Source organism: Aspergillus foveolatus, assembly GCF_047715535.1.
Source record: "Aspergillus foveolatus strain CBS 279.81 unplaced genomic scaffold BDW70scaffold_15, whole genome shotgun sequence".
Classification (NCBI taxonomy): Eukaryota; Fungi; Ascomycota; class Eurotiomycetes; order Eurotiales; family Aspergillaceae; genus Aspergillus; species Aspergillus foveolatus.
In genome coordinates this window covers 53,302-70,274 of record NW_027396079.1, presented here as the reverse complement: position 1 = coordinate 70,274, position 16,973 = coordinate 53,302, and the positions used below count along the sequence as shown (strand labels likewise).

Below are 16,973 nucleotides of genomic sequence, written 5' to 3'. Positions count from 1 at the left end.
TATTTTTTCTTTTTGGCCCTGTCAGGCTTTTTTGCAATAGTAAACGAGGACGACAAGACTGGCTTTTTGCTTATAACTGTTGTACTCGACCGTTATGGAGGACGCCAGATGAGGGAAGGAGCGTGGAAGGGCGAGATGAAGAGCGTTGAGAACATGCCTGCTTTTAAAGCATCATTCATCAAGTCGCGAGGAGTAGCTTGCATTGTTTAGAAAACCCCTCAGTCACGTCGCGCCTTTCTTAATCACGCCAACGACTGCCAGCAAGCCTAAAAGAGGAGACTACGCCCCGCAACCACGCAACAGAGGACGGAGGCAGGAGTGAATATCCTGGTAACTCCACTATAATTGAAAAAGCTTTGCCAGACCGGAAAGCGTCAGAATATTCCGAAAAAGTGCAGCTTTGCCACGAATCGTAGCTAAGCATATGCATCATGACCACCTAGCATGCAATGGTTTTAAGAATCCGAGCCCTCAAATTGCCAGGCCCTACTCTGATCCGGCAATGAGCAGCAAGCGGAGTGTATATTGGGCGTTGGGCTAAGGAGGCTAGTGGTATCTCGAAGCTGTATTACTGTAGGCAGGGCTTGTCTGTTCAACAGGTGTGATGGTGTGGGCTTCCGATGAGAACTGTCAAAATATATCTTTAACCATCGAAGGCTCTATAAACAATTGAAACCTTGGTACATTAATTGCATGAAATGGCAGCGCCTCAGCAGATAGCAAGAAACTGGCCACGATGGTGGGCTTGTCCTAGCGGCTGGTGAAATCGGGCAAGTCATTCGAGAATTCTGGGGGCACAGACGTTTAGAGTACTATCTGTACTTCCAAAGCACTCTGATGAGTTACGAGTGAACAAATGTCAAAGTGGATCGACTGGGACATATATTACAAACCCACCAACTTAGCGCCTACGGCAGAACTCCATCGCCCTAATGCTAAAAATACAAACGACTACCCAGCGTGATTGAACCCCTCCTGTTGCCAGTCGTCGCCATCGAGCTGCCCGCTATAGGCATTACCCTTGCCTGCTGCATTCATTGCTGCCCCCGCTGCAGCACCGAGGCTTGCGCTATGCCTTTCAATCTCCATTGTACTCATCATATACAACATGATGAATAGAAGAATGTGTAGGGCGAAGCAGTACCCTGCAAAGAGGTTCCGGCTAGTACGGTTTGCAAGGATGATGCGTGTCAGTGAGAATACTACCCGTTCCGGCAGGCTCATCCGCTTGTACGCGCGAGTGGATTCGCGCCCCCGGAAGGCAGCGAATGGGGATATTTGAGCTTCGTACGCGGACTGATAGCGATCGATAGACAAACCTGAGGGAGTATCGGCGGATGGATGGATAGAAGAAGCACTGGGCCTGTTCGCATAGGCAGATGCTGAAGACGATGCCCCCTGGCCCCGGCTGTATGTTGAAACATACCTCGTTTTCTCATAAAGGTTGAGATTGTCCTTTTGTAGAGAAGCAACTTCTTGTCTGAGAGATTTGACTGTGCTATAGAGCTTGGATAGTTCTTCTTCCAGTTCAGTGTTCTTCTTCTTAAACCGGTCGCGCTGCGCTTGTATCATAGGCAAAAGGCCGGACCCTCCACCGACCGCTTCCCCAGCGCGGATGGCGTCCATCGTATTGTTAGATGCGGTTGATTGATCGAAGCCGGAGATGATTGATGATGTTGGCGATACGCCTCTTCGTGAGGAATGGGGGTATTTTGAAACATATGTGCCGGCCACTGACATCGCCGAGGATGGGAAGGCATTCGCCGCCTCCTGCTGTAGGCGGAGAAGATCATTCTCTAGGGTGGTAGAGAGGTTTTGCGATTTCTCCAATTCCTCTTTAGTGGTAGAAAGATCCTCGCGGAGAGTCTCAAGCTGGCCTTGTAGATCCCGGTGCGATACCCGCAGAACAGTAAGCTCGTCGGTGAGCTTCTTGTTTCTCGCCAACAGTAGCTGTTCCAGGGAGCCGTTTTTACCGCCCTCTTTAGCCTTGTCTACAGTGCCATTGGTACCATCGTTGAGAACACCAGCCTCTTCGTCGTCACCAGCTGAGAATTCAATAGACTGCCAACGATTAGATTTCGACTTCCAAGACTACAAATGGGGCATACCTTGATCATCTCTAGCTCGCGACGGATGTCTTCGTAATCCGCCACCTTCTCCAGCCTTGTCTTCAGCTCTTCCTTTTCAGCGTTGACCTTGGAGAACTGCCTCTCCGACTGCAAGCATTTGGCCTCCCAAGTATGCCGTTCAGACTCTCGGTCGAACCGCGCAGCATCTAACTTTCGTAACAGCGAAGAATTCTCAGACTGGAGGCGGAGATATGCAGGATCGTCGTCGATAGACTTTGTCCGCTCCTCCTTGGAATGAGAAACAGCTTGAGCCAGCTCAAGCCTCAACTGCTCATTCCGCCCCTCCATCTCCGCCAACCTCAGGCTGGTCTTTTCCAGTTCGCTAGACACCAACTCCAGTTCGGCAGCGGTTGCGCCTCCCTGGGACTGATTGCCGCTTTCATCGGTTTGGCCTAGGCGCTGCGAGACCTCATAGCTCGCCTTGAGCTCTTTAATCAAACGTTCCTGGTTCTCCACCTTCTCCTCCAAGCTCTTTTCCTTAGCTGTCCAGTTGTTCGTCTTCTCGGTCAGAACTGCCGACCATGACGTTTCAATCTCTTTGATCTTTGCGTCTTGGCTATCCTCCAACTTCTTCCTTGCAGCTCGCTCTTCTTCAAGCCGTCGTTCCGTGTCCTCCAACTGTGAAGTCAGGCGGTCCACTGAGCCCTGCAGCTGGTCGCGCTCAGAAGTCAATTTAGGAACCGTTTCTTCGGCGACGACGAGCGAGTCGATTGAGGCTTCGAGAAGCGGATACGGATCAGGTGCCTCGGACAAGGACGAGTATAACTGGAGGAACGCAGACGAAGAGGACTTCCCCTGGTTCGTTAAGAGGTCGATGAACCCTTGATAGGCTGTCCAACAAGGTCAATGCGAGAAATCGCTACGGTCGACGCGTGGGGCATTAACCTTTCAAAAGACCCTTGTATTCCGCCAACTTGGAAGCATCGTCGAGCTTCCGGAAATCCTTGGTCTTTTGCGCAAGATCCTTCCTCTGTACCAGTGCGTCTCGTTGTTCGGCGACTATATCGGAAGCGGTGCTGTCTAGTTTCGCAAGGGTATTGGACAAGTCGATACCTTTAAAGTGCCACAAGTTAGCATATGGAGTATATTCAGATAGTGATCGTTGGACGGTACCTCTCCAGGCTGCAATGGCGCGCTGAAACTTGTTGGCTCCCTCAGGAAGAGCTGCACCGGGCCCGGACTCGGGAGCGTGCGCATCTTGTTTCTCGGGCTGGGGAATAATGCCCTCCGTAATGGCGAAAGAGTCCATGTTGTTCTTTTTGGTCTCGGCCTTCGCCGGCTCTCGTCGCTGCGTTGCTGATTATGCCAGAGACTTTGGAGTAGAGTGCCCCATCAAGGAGTATATCTGCCAAATATGCTACCCCGAGATGGTGACCGAATTGGAGACGAGGGAGAGTCTGTTTGGAAGTTACGTATCGTGATGCGGAGGAGACCAGGCACCCTTAAAACGGCCCGACAGTAATTCCGGACACGTAAGCTGTAACGCCGGACAGCATAAGGCTGTGAAGTTCGAGGTAGTTACGGTTCGATTACTGTTTTCACGTCATGGAACAGTGTCAAAACGTCCTAGATAGCATTGCCCGTCATTTGTTCGAGGGTGGCTAGTGGCAATGAGGCTGCGAAGATGATTGTTTGATTGATCCACTGCTACGATCTACCTAGACGTTGACACCAAGTATGACGGCTGTTCGCCAAGCACTTCAATCTAATACACATATAAGCAGCAGTTGACCATTCAACCGTCGTATAAGCTCTTAAAGAGGTCTCCTTGAGAGTGGATGCCATTAATCTTCTGTGTCCAGGCTCCAAGATAAGTTAATCAGGTACGATGTTGACGCTCCACCTGACTCAGCAAGGCTTAAACCAGCAGATCCACTCCAGCATTGGTCATAGCCCATAACTCCGACGCAGCATCAATAGCTCGCATCATTGAAGCTCCAGCTTCATTTCACTGGACGCCAGAGCTGGTCTCATCATGGCGTCAGAAGAGGAGGGTATCAACTCGCGCAAGAGGCGCAAGCTTGACCCTCCGAAAGCTGCCCCGTATATCTTCAAGCCGCTCTTCGACCAGGTGCCCGTGACAGCCGATGATGCGGCGGAGGACGTACATATTACTTGCGTGGAGTATTGGAGTGAGTCCCGTGCTTGAAAGGGTCAAAGGAAATTGACAGCTTATTCTACTCTAGATGATAATTTGTATATCGGAACGTCCGCTGCAGAGATCCTGCATTTCGTCTGCCTCCCGCCCGACCCTTCCGACTCGAACGAACCGTCCTTCATCCTCGCTTCGAGATTACCCATTCACTTCTCTCAGACCTCCTCGCTTCCAACCCAGTCAGGTATACAACAAATCCTTATCCTACCCACCGTGAACAAAGCGTGCGTTTTGTGCAATGGAACGGCTACTTTTTACATGTTGCCGGAGCTCAGCCCGGCCTTCGGCGGCAACACTCAGGTCAAAAATTGTCGTTGGATTGGAGGCTTGGACCTAAATATCGGACCCGCTGAGCCGGAAAACCCCGTTGTGATGATCTCGACTCACAGCCGTATCATGTTGGTGAAGATTGGTGATGCGGCTCGCCTCGTCAGGCACATTGAGTATCCAAACTGCTTGGCGATGTCGCGGAGGGGCATCATATCATGTGTCGCGGACAGCCGGAACTATTCCTTACTAGATGTGGAACACCAGCAGAAGATCCCTCTATTCCCGATATCCTTTGCCGACGAGATGCAAAACCCCGGTCAAATAGAGGATATGCCAGTTCCGTCTGCCCCCAAATCACCGCTATCAAAAGCGAGCTCACCGCCGGCCGAGAGTCCCAGTCATGGACGGAGCCCCAGTTTGAATACGCTGGCGGGGATGTTGCAGCCTTCGGCACCTCCACGGTCCGCGTCGAAAGATCGATCAAGGTCCCTGACGCCGGAGCAATCGGAGTCCGAGACTCCCAGAAGATCAGTATCAAAGGAGCGTGGCAGGCATGCTTCTCCGATGGGGTCGCCAAGGGTATCTTCCGAAGTGCCCTCGCGCGAGGCGCAACCGCAACAGGCTGTTGCAGATGAACAGAAACCTCTACCACCTCTGCCAAAGCAGCCTTCAACCCAGCTCAGACCTCATATCCTCTCGCCGACCCCGTCCGAGTTCCTGTTAGTCAGAGGCTCTGATGAATCAGAACCAGGCGTTGGTATGTTTGTCAACGTAGATGGTGATGTTGTCCGTGGCACCATCACATTCCACAAGTACCCCAAATCGATTGTCATTGACAAGGGGGACGAAACAAATATAATCCCTTCACCGGAAAACACGAAAAATGACTATGTTATTGCTGTCATAGAATCTGATGAAGACGGTGAAACAAGAAAATTTCTGGAGGTACAGCCATGGGATGTTGATCCAGCAGAAGCCGAGAATTACAAGGGCTGGGTAGAGATACCTTCACTACAAGCTGACCGGACAAAACATGTCGGAATCAGCCACACACTCAGTACCACTCAGTTGGAGATTCAAAACCTGGCGAAGCTGTTGCGGATGGTTCGCTTAAAAACTCCCGCCTTAGCAGTATACGCACCTGCAGCGGACCCAAGAACTCAGGCTTCGATTGAGCAACTACAGAAAGAGAAAGAGCTGTTTGAGTCCCAAGAGCTGACCGAGGCTAGTGAATCTAAGAAGGCTGCAGATTGGGAAGCCGAACGAAACGCCGAAGAGGCGAAGATAGCGCAGAACATTGGGAGGACGCAGAGTAGCCTTGTCTTGTGGACAGGGAATCAGATCTGGCGCATTGTGAGAAATCCATTGACCATGCAGCTCAACGATGTTCTGCAAAACGCCCAGGCAGTAGTCAACGACGGGCACACCCTTGATAGGAAGGCTGTTTGGCACGTAATCGAGACAGTTCAACAGACTGAACCCAGGTCAGAAGCAGAGTTTCTGGGCCTAAGCTTACTAAAGCAGAAGTCTAGCCTTCTTCTCTTGGGCGATCTTCTTTTCATGGATCCCAAAGCTAGGAATGATGAGGTTATGGACACGACAGAGAAAGCACTCATCGTTGGAGACTTGGATCCACGCATAGCCATGATACTGATTCCTCTTTTACGTACTGAGACTCTGCAAAGCCCTCAAGGAATATGGGTTCATGCAGGGCTGGCGAAAACGGCGGAGGCTTACTTGCGAAAAACCGACGAAGCGGGAATATCGATCACAGGGTTCTTCGATGCTAAGATTCTGGACATGATGAAACGATTCCTGCTCTCATGGCAGCAGAAGCGTGGTTATGGCAGTATATCAGACGAAACGTACGTTTTTGACAGTGTGGATGCTGCTCTCCTCCGTCTTCTTCTTGCGCAATGGGATAGCACCACGAAGGAACAGATTGCTTCTTTGGGGCTTCGTACTGAGCTTAACAAGCTTGTCGATAACTGGAAGGGCAACTTTGACCATGCAGTCTCGCTTTTGGAGAGCTACCACCGACTGTATGCCTTGAGCCGTCTGTACCAAAGTCGCAAGATGTCTGGGAACGTCCTGAAGACCTGGCGGCGGATCATCGAAGGGGAGACCGATGCCGGTGGTGAAATAACCCCCGCCGGCGTCGAGGTACAGATGCGGCGGTACTTGGTCAAGATTAAAGATGTGCAGCTTGTTGAAGAGTACGGCTCGTGGCTCGCCCAGCGGAATCCCCAGCTTGGTATTCAAGTGTTTGCGGACAACTCAAGTCGCGTTAAACTTGATCCATCTGACGCTGTGGCTCTTCTCAAAGAACGTGCACCAAACGCTGTCCAGGAGTACTTGGAACACCTTGTTTTCTCGAAGAATGTATGTATTCTCGACTCTTTCACAATTTGATACTGACGATTATAGTATGTGCAATATGCCGACGACCTTCTTCAGTACTATCTCGACACCGTGATATCTGTGCTCGAAACCTCCCCTGAAGCCCGAGCTTCTCTTTCTGAATCCTACTCTACCTACCGTGCCCTCCAACCACCCAAACCTACTTACATGAACTTCATCAAAGAAAACTTACCCTCAAATCCCTGGTGGCAGTCACGAATGCGTCTTCTCCAGTTGCTTGGAGGAGGCAACACCACCCAATTCACATCTGCCCCCACACCTAGCCTCAACTACTCAATCCCCGCCGTTCTCGCTCGCATCGAGCCCTTTCAGAACGAGCTAGTTTCCGAATCCATTATTCTAGACGGATTACAAGGTCGACACCGGGAGGCTCTTCGTTTACTCACCCACGGGTTAGGCGATTATGATGCCGCCACGCGGTACTGTCTATTTGGTGGCCCTCGGAGCACCAGCTCCACTGGTGCCCCTTTGGAGTTCGCTGAAAAGTCCCGCCAATCCGAACTCTTCCGGTATCTACTGGATGAGTTTCTGCAGATACGCGATCTGTCTGAGCGGATCGAACGCACCAGTGACCTTCTGGGACGATTCGCCGCATGGTTCGACGTTCGCGAAGTCCTCAGCATCATCCCAGACGATTGGAGCGTAGAAATCCTTAACGGGTTTCTGGCGCATGTGTTCCGTGTGCTAGTATCGGAGTCACGGGAAGTGAGAATTGAGCGGGCGCTCTCGGCAGGCCAGAACCTGCGCGTAGCCGCAGAGTATATCTCAGGGGTGGAGAAGATCGGAGGCTGGGTCGAGGACGAGGAGGGATTGAAGCAGTTGCGTGGAGGGCAGGGGCAAATCAACGCCGGGCGGGAAACGGATAGCGATTTCGGGGAGATGGTTGAGGCTGGGAACTGAAGAATAGGGCAGCCGCAGAGCCCCAATTTAACAATATATTAGCCACATCGTCTCCTGCTCACATTTGCCGTGCTCAGCAGCGCGGGTCCTATGCGACACTGAATTAATCCAGATAACCCAGATTATGCTTTCGTTCTCCTGCTTGTCAGCCTTTAAGGTCTTTTCCTGTTGTAACATTCACTACCTATGCAATTTGGCAGGTATTGTAGAGATCAGACAACGATCTTATAGAATCTCTGGTGATATTCAATCTGCTCTGGCCGCATTTAGTGTGTTTTCTGGGAATCGCTGATGACGTGAAGTAGAGCTTAGGGTAAGAGGCCAGGTGGTCCTATCAATGTAGGGTTTGTAACCCTACAACATCCATAGCCGCGACGATCACCGATGTGCTCCAGCACCGTCGCGCGAGCTAGAACCGTTACAAAAAGAGAGAAAAAGTTCATAGTCCCAGCCAAGCAGCCCGTGCCCTGGCTTTATCCTAATCCCTCCAGATTACATGATTGACGAGCCATTTTACATCGCGAGCCAAGGCAGTCTCGAGCAGTCTCAAGCAGTCAAGTATACGTGCAATTTTCACAGTATGAGTTCTTGCCGCCTCGTGTCGAGCATACTCGAGGCATGGGAATCCAGGTGAGAGCCACAGGGAGTTTGCGAGCATAATCGCCGTTTAGAGGATGCGATAATAGTAAATAAATGCAGTGCCTCTGTATCTGCTAATCTATATTGCCGGTTGGAGCATCCACATACCTGCTCAATCGGGCATCAGACCATCAACGGCTCCGAGGTGGATCAGCCAGGGAAGCAAGCGAGATGATCCATTGGTTATATGAGGTGTCTATCTCGGACTAGATCAGTTGATGGATTGGCCTCGCGGGTGAGAACCTGCAGGGGCAGTAAGAACAACGCCATAGATGCAGCCGGGTAAATCTTCTACCTCGGAATGTGGGGTGTGGGAGCGGAACCGTTCCTCGCAGGTAGAAGATCGCTTGGAAAGTGTAGAAGACCAGTTGCTCCTGTTTAACAACACCGTCAATCGATTCCAAATGGAGGTCCTGAACTACTCCAATTCTCCGCAGTTCAATGATCTCTCTATCGGCTTCTCCCTACTTTGACCTCAAATCCGTATATCCGTCAATGGGCGAAAACGAAATGATCTACGGCGGGGGATTTCCGACACAGTCAAAAGCAGCCAATTAGACCGCACAGAAAATAAGATTTGCTTATTGATCATTATACATCCCCATGCGGGGGGTTGCGTAGTTTTGCTCGAATACCCCTCTTGACTTCAACCCTTATATATCGCCTCTCCCCACGGTATCGGAGAGCAATTGACCCATACCCCATCTTTTCTCAGATTCAGCCAGCAAGTAACCGGCACAATGGATCCCTCACAGGTCAAAATCCCTCCTATGAAGAACCTCACGGTCGAGAACATCACCGAGAATGTCATCCGCATCAACTCGCTCTGCGAAGACGAGCGAATGAAATACGTGCTCGAAAGACTCGTCACACACCTCCATGACTTTGCGCGCGAGACCAGACTCTCCTCGGCCGAGTGGATGACTGGACTGAAGTTCCTGACCGAGGTCGGCCAGATCTGTACGGACGTGCGACAGGTAGCACTCCATTCCTCCTTCCTTCCTCCTCCCTAAGAAGAACTGAGACTGACGTTAGTTGGGTGAATAGGAATTTATCCTCCTCTCCGACGTCCTCGGCCTCTCCATCCTCGTCGACTCAATCGACCACCCCAAACCCCCCGGCAGCACAGAGGGCACGGTCCTGGGTCCCTTCCACACCCACGAAGCCGAAGAACTGTCTCAGGGCGGCTTGATATCCAAAGACCCCGCTGGAGAACCACTACTCGTGGTCTGCACGATCAAGGACACAGATGGCAAGCCTATCGAGGGCGTCAAGATCGACATCTGGGAGACCGACTCAACGGGCCACTATGACGTCCAGCACGCAGACCGCTCCGGCCCCGACGGGCGATGCATCATGCACTCCAACAAGGACGGAATCTTCTGGTTCAATGCCATCACACCGGTCCCGTACCCGATTCCCCACGACGGGCCCGTCGGTAAGCTGCTGAAGAAATTACACCGCCACCCCTACCGACCCAGCCATATGCATTTCATGTTCGAGAAGGAGGGATACGACCATCTGATTACGGCGCTGTATTTGCGGAATGACCCGTTTGAGACGAGTGATGCTGTTTTTGGTGTGAAGGATAGTCTTGTTGTCGATATCGGGACGGCCGGCAAGGACGTTGCGGAGAAGTATGGGGTTGAGGAGGGGCATAAATTGCTGACGTATGATTTCGTGCTGGTCTCTGAGAAGGAGACGAGTGAGCTGCGCGAGAGGAATTCGAAGGAGGCGTTGGATAGGCTGGGCAGGAAGGTGAAGATTGTGAACGGGTTGCCGATTCCGGATCTTGATTAGACAGCTCAACTTCTTTCTCGGCTCTATAAGCTGATTGATATATGAAATAAGGTATTGCATATATTTATATGGGACTGATGCCGATGGCTGTAGCAGTGGACGGCAGAAAGTAAGGTACCTAGTACCTAGTCCCACCTCGACCACGCCGAACCATATACTGGTATATTTGTACGGGTGTACAGGCACTCACCACCCCCTCTCAATCCCCTGCCTCACCAAATCCCGCACCGTCTCTCTGAACCGCCTATAGCTGATACCCAATTCCCTTCCCGCCGTCTCCCCATCCAACCCATGACTCTCATCCACGTCCTGCCTCGTCCCCGTAACCCGTTCTCTCAAGTCTGCAAACTCCTCCTTGATAATCCCCGCCGCAAGCCCATAAGAGAATCTCTCTGGCGCCGCAGCCGTATATCTCTTCCCTCCAACTTCAGGCTTCAACAACGCGCCTACATGTGCATCTGCTAGATCACGCACATCAATCCAGAAAGGCACACGCGCGACAGGAAGCGGTTCGCCGACAGCGACTTTCCAAAGCATCGCATTCGACTCATTGAGACTCTCCACTGACGGAACAGGATGCACAACCGGCCCAAAGGTCATAGGCGGACAGAGAGTAACGAGATCAAACGACGGCTTTATGTCGCGGATAAACTCCCACGCTGCGAGCTCGGCGAATTTCTTGGATCCGCGGTATGCCACTACCGCATTGGTGGATTTATCAATTGCCTCGGCGTAGCTGAGTGGGTTCCAATCGGCAGCTGTGTAGGTGAAGTATCCATCTTGCCCTGATCCTGGTCCTGCTCTGCGGTTTACGTCTATGACCGACGCAAAGGAGGATGTTAGGACTATCCGCTTGATTTTAGTTGTAGATGCGTCGGCAGCGGCCGCCGCTTCGAAGACGGCTTTTACGCCGTTTATGGCGGGGATGACGAGCTCCTTTTCGTTGTCTTTTGTGTCGTATGTGAAGGGCTTTCGACATCGAACATCCATTGCATCAGTAAAGAAGAGGCAAAGTAGGGAAGGGTTAACTCACACTCGCCGTATGAATGATCCCATCAACGCTCTTGACGGCTTCAGCCAGTCCACCGGGATTCTCGAAATCGTTGATCTTGACGAACTCAAGCTGTTCTTTGTAGTGCGGGCGTGCTTTCAACATTTCTTCGCCTTTGGCCAGGGAGCGCGTTGCGCCGCGCACCCGTAGGCCGCGAGCTAGGAGGGCGTCAACGATGTGCGCGCCAATAAAGCCGGTTGCGCCTGTGACGAGGACGAACTTGATGTCCATGTTTGAGAGTGCGTTGGGGTTCAATGCAGTGGAGCTGATGATTGGAGGCGGGGAAGACGGTTATATAGGGCCAGTTGTCGGCCGGAGATGTTCCGAGGGGTGATGGGTGATGGGCATCAAAGTGTTGAAAAGGGTGTCCACTCAACAGCTAGTTTGTAGTAAAAGGAGAACGCAAAGAAGAGGATTTACGTAGTTACTGACAAATGGGCTTGTATGTAATGTCCATTGTTGCTGTGGGACTCCAGGAATGAGGACGATGTGCCGAAGCACAGAGCGTGGCCGCTAGAACAGTGCATAGCTTCTTCGTATGCCAGTCAGAAAGGCAGGTTTGCTGAGATAACTGACACGCACAAGATGTCGCGATTGAGAAAGTACTCTGAATACTAGCATTGCACTTTGACCATGTAGAGAGAGCTAGGTCCTGCGCCGGAGGGACCAACGCGGGGGGCGGAGATAGATGCAGATCCCCGAGCAAGTCGAATACGATCATCTCAGTCGGAGTTGTCGACTGAGATTCTACGAGTATAGGCTGAAACGACTGAAAGTTGTGCGGAGTAGGATGTTGATTGTATCGTACCTACGGACAAGACGGCCAGCGGACGTCACGCAATCACTTCTCATAAAACAAATGAATCGCATTGTATATAGTGTGAACAACTCAAACCTCGAGAATGCAAGATCAAACACCAACTGCCGGGGATATCCGCTGAACCGCTGAAACAACATGCCAATATTTCAAATATACATGCAAACTTGCAAAGCCAAATCACCAGAATACATCACACGACATCGAGGAACCGAGAATCATGCTCGGACCAGTTTCCGGTCTCGATCCTGATCCCGCTCCATATCGCGCTCGCGTTCGTTGCTTACTTCGTGTACGGTCCCTTTCGCCGCGGCTGCATTATAGGTATCCATAATGGCCTGACTCAACGCATCCGGACCATCATCATCCCGGTTTGGCTCGTTATTCCGGTTGAAGCTGTAGCGCCTATCACTTTGGTTATGCCGATAAGAATGGCCGTGGCTATTGTGTATCTCGCTCACCGCTCGTCGCGGAGACACCTCCCTTACCGCTGACGGCCGGGACACGGGAGCAGCAATTGGTGCGGATTCCCTTCGTACCATGACATCCAACGCGCCTTCACGCGGTCTTTCTGGTTCGGACGCAGCGGTGGCTGGTCCTGGTAATGGGTTTGGCAACGGCGCTGGTGCAGACGCTGGTGTCGCAACGGCGGTAGATGGGGGGGCTTGTTCCGAAGCTGGTACGGTGGAGGGACTGGCGGTAGTGTCTTTCGAATGTGACTCCTCCACAGTGCCTCGATCAGCGCGCCGACCTTCCCGCAGCTCTTCCTCCTTCACGTCTCGCCACGAACATTTAGCATGCTTTTTGGTGCACCCCATACAGGCAGTGAGGTTCTTCAGGCAATCCATGTGGAGGCGACGGCACCTATCGCAAGGAGGCATGATGCGTTCACCCCGCTGCAGTTCCTCCATGCGCGCGACCATCTCGATCTTGAACGGACCGCCATCGTCCTTTTCATGGTGGTGTGATTTGGGGGGCGGAAGCAACGAAGTGGGGGTGTTCGGAATTGCGACAGTGGCAGGTGTTGGTGCATACATGTTGTAATCGCCACCTTCGGATGCCCTGGGTCTAGGGCGGGATGACTGGCGGTTGCTCGACCCAGCAGCAGCAGCAGCTTCTTCATAGCTTCCTCGCACCTGGCGGTCTTGTGTAGTGAAGAACTTCTTCATCAGCTCGGCACGGGTGGTCGGAGATGCGCCCTTGATTGAAGTCCCATTTATGATCGTGACGTTGTCCGTATTGGAGTGAGAAAACAGGAATTGTGACGATAGCGAGTTTTCTTCTGGAGGAGCTTCCCCCCCGGGTCGAGAGGCGTTGACCGCGACAAAACCGGTGGACGGGGATTGAGCGTTGGAGGCTCCATTGCCATTGCCATTGCTGTTGAGCGAACTATGGGGGACGCCATTGGCATCGCGCCAGGCAGGACTCATAGAGCGCTGCTGGGGTAGGTGTTGCGGCTGCGATAGAGGCTGCGAGGGCCGAGAGTTGTGGAGATTCACATCGTTTTCGCGCCGAGTAACGATCGCAGTCCGACGGTTTTTCAGACGATGATTAAGTTGTCTTGCACGCGCAGAGACTATAAAGACGTCGATTAGTAATTGACATAGCGGGGGAAACCATAAGACAAACCTTGATCTGCGACTTGGATTATCGACTGGAGATTCTTCTCCAGTATCTCAAGAGCGCCGAGTTCCTTCTCTTCATCCTCGATAATGGGTTGAGGGGGGATCATCTTCTGAGGCATCCCCGACGCGATCAGCACAAAGTCCTCCTCGCTGATCTCCACGCGACTCTGTTTTGTATAAAACTGGCATACTCGCACGCCGTTGCGAGTCTTTTCGAGGTTGAACTGTTCAGGCTTGTTCTTCGCAAACTCCACCACATCCAACCAGGTGATATTGGGCGTGTCCTTTCCATGTGATTTGAGCACCCGCGGAGGGCCGTCAAAAAGGCGCTCGAAGCGCTTGATCAGAATGGGACCCAAAGGGCACGCGCCCAGATTCCCAGCGATGCTTTCATGGCGCTGCAAAACGCCGTCGTATTCGCCAATCAAATGAATAATGGCGGGCATTGTATCGTCCAGCGAGACCAGAGGGAGATTGTCGGCATATTGCCGCGCGAGATAGTTGATTTGTAGGTGATTTGAGTGTGTCTTGGGCACTTTCGATGCGATCGGAGGGAACTCCCCGGAATCTGATCGAGGTCGCTTGCCGGGTGTCTCTGCCGTCATCGTTCTAGAATCCATAACGGCGGAGGTGTGCGGGTAGAGAAAGCCTAAAGCCTCGAGTTCGCGATAACCGAGACGCGAGGACAACCAAGTCGCAAAGACACTGATAAAGATACCTGAAACAGAGAAAAGACGAACGGCAGCCGGTTCTTGAAGCCCCCGAAAAAATGGCGAAGAGTTTTGGAGGGGAGATTACCGGTGTCGAGAGGCGGGTGGTTATTGAGTAATAGGAAACGCTGGCAGAGGAGGTGCTACCGATGGCGGAGCCGGACGCTCCAATGCGGGTTTAGATTCGGCCAGAAGGCGGCGGGCAAAAAGGGACCTGCAAAACGACAAGAAACAAGCGGCAGTCATAGGATAGCGATACCCTTTAAGGAGCAGAAGGAGCAGAAGGAGCAGAAAAGAGTCATGGCAGTGAGCGGCAAGCGAAAAGACAGACGGGAGCCAGCAGCAGGGCGGAGGGATCCGTGACTACTGGACGACCTGAGGGATCCCGCCAGCGAAAAGTCAGCGGAGTGCGACGGGACTCGGTCCAGAGCCTTACCCGTCATGACTGTATTTTACGCTAAACTAGGTACAGACAGCCATCAAGTCCCTTGCAGGGCGACGTGACATGCTTGGGCAATTCGGGGGTCTATTCGGGGGCTCTTTTGAGGGTCTTTTGACGGTCTATTCGACGGTCTACCAGCACAGTACGACTCACACTTGGATATCTCAGCATTTCTGCCGCGACTAAGCGACCCAGCGAGCTCGGAAGCTCGCTGCCTGACCTAGGCTTGCAAATGGCCTGCCCAACCGGGTAATATCACGTGACAGAGTCCCAACCAGCAAACGGAGTCTAAATTTGGCGGTCTTCACGATAAAACAGCGGTTTCCCCTTGACCGGGGATAACTTGATTTAGGACTGGTAGATAGGTCATGGATGAATTACGACAAGTCTATAATGATGCGACATCCAGGCCCGTGCAGCTCGTGGAGACCGGATTGGATTGGAGAAGGAGAAGGAGAAGGAGCGCTTTGTTCCGCCCATTCCTTGCTGCCTAAGTCATCAGTAGTCTCGTCTCGTCACGGCTGACAATACCGTACCATGTTTTCACCTTCTCCCGTGACATGCTCTCCCACGACACAGCCAACCGGGCATCCAAGTGCAAACTCGACAAATAATATCTGCAGTGCACTATCGCGGACGAGCTTTGCCGCTGAGCCTGTTAAGCCAGTTAGCCCGTTAGCCAGGCTCGGAGACTATCTGCTGCTGTGTTGCGTGGACTCAACCCTGGATCCAGGAAAATCCCTCATACAAACCGCCGTCTGAGCTCCCTTCCTAATCCTGCCACTACGTCGGCCTTCAGGGTTCCGCCCTTCACATCATCCGGACAATCGGACAGTGCCTCTTGTGGTTAACCATTGGTGACTCAACCCCTGTCAGACCGTCGGACTGTGACCGTGGACAGAGTGGGAGCGCCCTTTCCTCCCACTGTAACTGCAGGCTCTGACTCTTCCCCGCTCCCTTCTCTGTACCTCATCCTTTCGATTACATAACCTGGATTTTGAGAACCCACAACACTAAGAACGACGGTCTTCATCTGACCATACTCTGAAATCTCCGGTTTAGCCAAGCCATGTCCGAACGAGGCTCGTTCCGTGGAGGTGGCCGCAACCGCGGCGGAGGTTATGATCGATCTGGCGGCCGTGGCGGACATGGAAAAAGTGGCGGTGCTGGTGGCGGTGCTCAACAGCAACAGCAGGAGAAGCCCAAAAAGGAAAACATTCTCGACTTGACCAAGTACATGGACAAGGAGGTCCGGGTCAAGTTTAACGGTGGACGAGAAGGTACGCTTTTCTCGCATCTGGGACAGCTGTTTATGGGATATCTTTGCTGAACATGACCAGTCTCTGGAATACTCAAGGGCTACGACCAGCTTATGAACCTGGTTTTGGACGATGTAAAAGAGTCGATGCGTGGTAAGTTGCGTATCCTAACCTGATAGAACCTTCGGTGACTGATACCGTGCAGACGACGAGGGCAACGAGACCACACGGGCTCTCGGTCTTATTGTCGCCCGTGGCACCTTGATCGTGCTGATCTCTCCCGCCGATGGCAGCGAACAGATCGCCAACCCATTCGTACAGGCAGAGGAGTAGACAGCGACTGTTCGCTTGATATATGGGTGCATAACGTTCGACGCGAGTCGGCGTAGCCAGAATCCCATTTGGACTCGAATGATGCGCAAGGACCTGCCGGTCCACGGCCTGACATTACTCCGCTGGGTTACTATCTCTACCCGGGCTTTCTTCCAAAGCTCTCTCGCATCTGTCCTCGCTATCCTTGTCAAGCAATGCTGGAGAGCTTGCGTTCTCGACAACGAGGAATAAGCGTTGACAATAAAAACCTCATGTGAAATAGAACAATCTATCTAATGAAATAATGAGCATAAATTCCGTAGCCGGCCGTGACATCATCTGACAGCTGCCACATTCTTCCCCGCTCAATCAGCCCATCAATCCGCCCTTGATTCTTGGTTCTAAGGCATCGAGCCGCAGATACTCGACCACTGTCATTGATC

At 52.3% G+C, this 16,973-nt stretch overlaps 6 protein-coding genes across 6 annotated transcripts; 3 read left to right on the top strand and 3 right to left on the bottom strand.

The window, feature by feature from the left end:
- Nucleotides 1-703: 703 nt before the first annotated feature.
- Nucleotides 704-3,506, bottom strand: BDW70DRAFT_133314 (CCAAT displacement transcription factor COY1). Its single transcript, XM_073736305.1, has 4 exons — nt 3,243-3,506; nt 3,015-3,182; nt 2,109-2,959; nt 704-2,061 (listed from the first exon to the last, which is right to left on the bottom strand). Exons 1-4 carry the CDS (start codon nt 3,376-3,378, stop codon nt 952-954), a joined length of 2,265 nt encoding a protein of 754 aa, XP_073597377.1. The 5' UTR covers nt 3,379-3,506; the 3' UTR covers nt 704-951.
- A 466-nt stretch (nt 3,507-3,972) lies between these two features.
- On the top strand, nt 3,973-7,875 carry BDW70DRAFT_166742 (putative TGF beta receptor associated protein 1; the record flags this gene model as incomplete). The annotated part of the gene is made up of 5 exons (XM_073742072.1): nt 3,973-4,261; nt 4,316-4,727; nt 4,805-5,105; nt 5,176-6,936; nt 6,982-7,875. The coding sequence occupies exons 1-5, from the start codon at nt 4,105-4,107 to the stop codon at nt 7,873-7,875; spliced, it is 3,525 nt and encodes a 1,174-aa protein (XP_073597376.1). The 5' UTR covers nt 3,973-4,104.
- A 1,319-nt stretch (nt 7,876-9,194) lies between these two features.
- BDW70DRAFT_166740 (intradiol ring-cleavage dioxygenase) lies at nt 9,195-10,314 on the top strand (the record flags this gene model as incomplete). The annotated part of the gene is made up of 2 exons (XM_073742071.1): nt 9,195-9,491; nt 9,562-10,314. Exons 1-2 carry the CDS (start codon nt 9,255-9,257, stop codon nt 10,312-10,314), a joined length of 990 nt encoding a protein of 329 aa, XP_073597375.1. The 5' UTR covers nt 9,195-9,254.
- Nucleotides 10,315-10,500: 186 nt separating this feature from the next.
- On the bottom strand, nt 10,501-11,596 carry BDW70DRAFT_158546 (uncharacterized protein; the record flags this gene model as incomplete). The annotated part of the gene is made up of 2 exons (XM_073740536.1): nt 10,501-11,283; nt 11,348-11,596. 2 exons carry the CDS (start codon nt 11,594-11,596, stop codon nt 10,501-10,503), a joined length of 1,032 nt encoding a protein of 343 aa, XP_073597374.1.
- Nucleotides 11,597-12,141: 545 nt separating this feature from the next.
- BDW70DRAFT_133310 (Zn(II)2Cys6 transcription factor domain-containing protein) lies at nt 12,142-14,847 on the bottom strand. The gene is made up of 2 exons (XM_073736304.1): nt 13,812-14,847; nt 12,142-13,758 (listed from the first exon to the last, which is right to left on the bottom strand). Exons 1-2 carry the CDS (start codon nt 14,425-14,427, stop codon nt 12,401-12,403), a joined length of 1,974 nt encoding a protein of 657 aa, XP_073597373.1. The 5' UTR covers nt 14,428-14,847; the 3' UTR covers nt 12,142-12,400.
- A 577-nt stretch (nt 14,848-15,424) lies between these two features.
- Nucleotides 15,425-16,956, top strand: BDW70DRAFT_133309 (putative small nuclear ribonucleoprotein (LSM7)). The gene is made up of 3 exons (XM_073736303.1): nt 15,425-16,239; nt 16,300-16,371; nt 16,424-16,956. Exons 1-3 carry the CDS (start codon nt 16,029-16,031, stop codon nt 16,549-16,551), a joined length of 411 nt encoding a protein of 136 aa, XP_073597372.1. The 5' UTR covers nt 15,425-16,028; the 3' UTR covers nt 16,552-16,956.
- Nucleotides 16,957-16,973: the final 17 nt, after the last annotated feature.

What these genes read in the sequence shown, in the direction of transcription:
- BDW70DRAFT_133310 (XM_073736304.1), bottom strand. Translation starts at nt 14,427, where the DNA reads ATGGATTCTAGAACGATGACGGCAGAGACACCCGGCAAGCGACCTCGA. An exon ending in AATCCAAGTCGCAGATCAAG is followed by an intron (nt 13,759 to 13,811) that starts GTTTGTCTTATG and finishes ACGTCTTTATAG; the next exon opens with TCTCTGCGCGTGCAAGACAA.
- BDW70DRAFT_133309 (XM_073736303.1), top strand. Translation starts at nt 16,029, where the DNA reads ATGTCCGAACGAGGCTCGTTCCGTGGAGGTGGCCGCAACCGCGGCGGA. An exon ending in GTTTAACGGTGGACGAGAAG is followed by an intron (nt 16,240 to 16,299) that starts GTACGCTTTTCT and finishes GAACATGACCAG; the next exon opens with TCTCTGGAATACTCAAGGGC. An exon ending in TGTAAAAGAGTCGATGCGTG is followed by an intron (nt 16,372 to 16,423) that starts GTAAGTTGCGTA and finishes GATACCGTGCAG; the next exon opens with ACGACGAGGGCAACGAGACC.
- BDW70DRAFT_133314 (XM_073736305.1), bottom strand. Translation starts at nt 3,378, where the DNA reads ATGGACTCTTTCGCCATTACGGAGGGCATTATTCCCCAGCCCGAGAAA. An exon ending in CGCCATTGCAGCCTGGAGAG is followed by an intron (nt 3,183 to 3,242) that starts GTACCGTCCAAC and finishes GGCACTTTAAAG; the next exon opens with GTATCGACTTGTCCAATACC. An exon ending in ATACAAGGGTCTTTTGAAAG is followed by an intron (nt 2,960 to 3,014) that starts GTTAATGCCCCA and finishes CTTGTTGGACAG; the next exon opens with CCTATCAAGGGTTCATCGAC.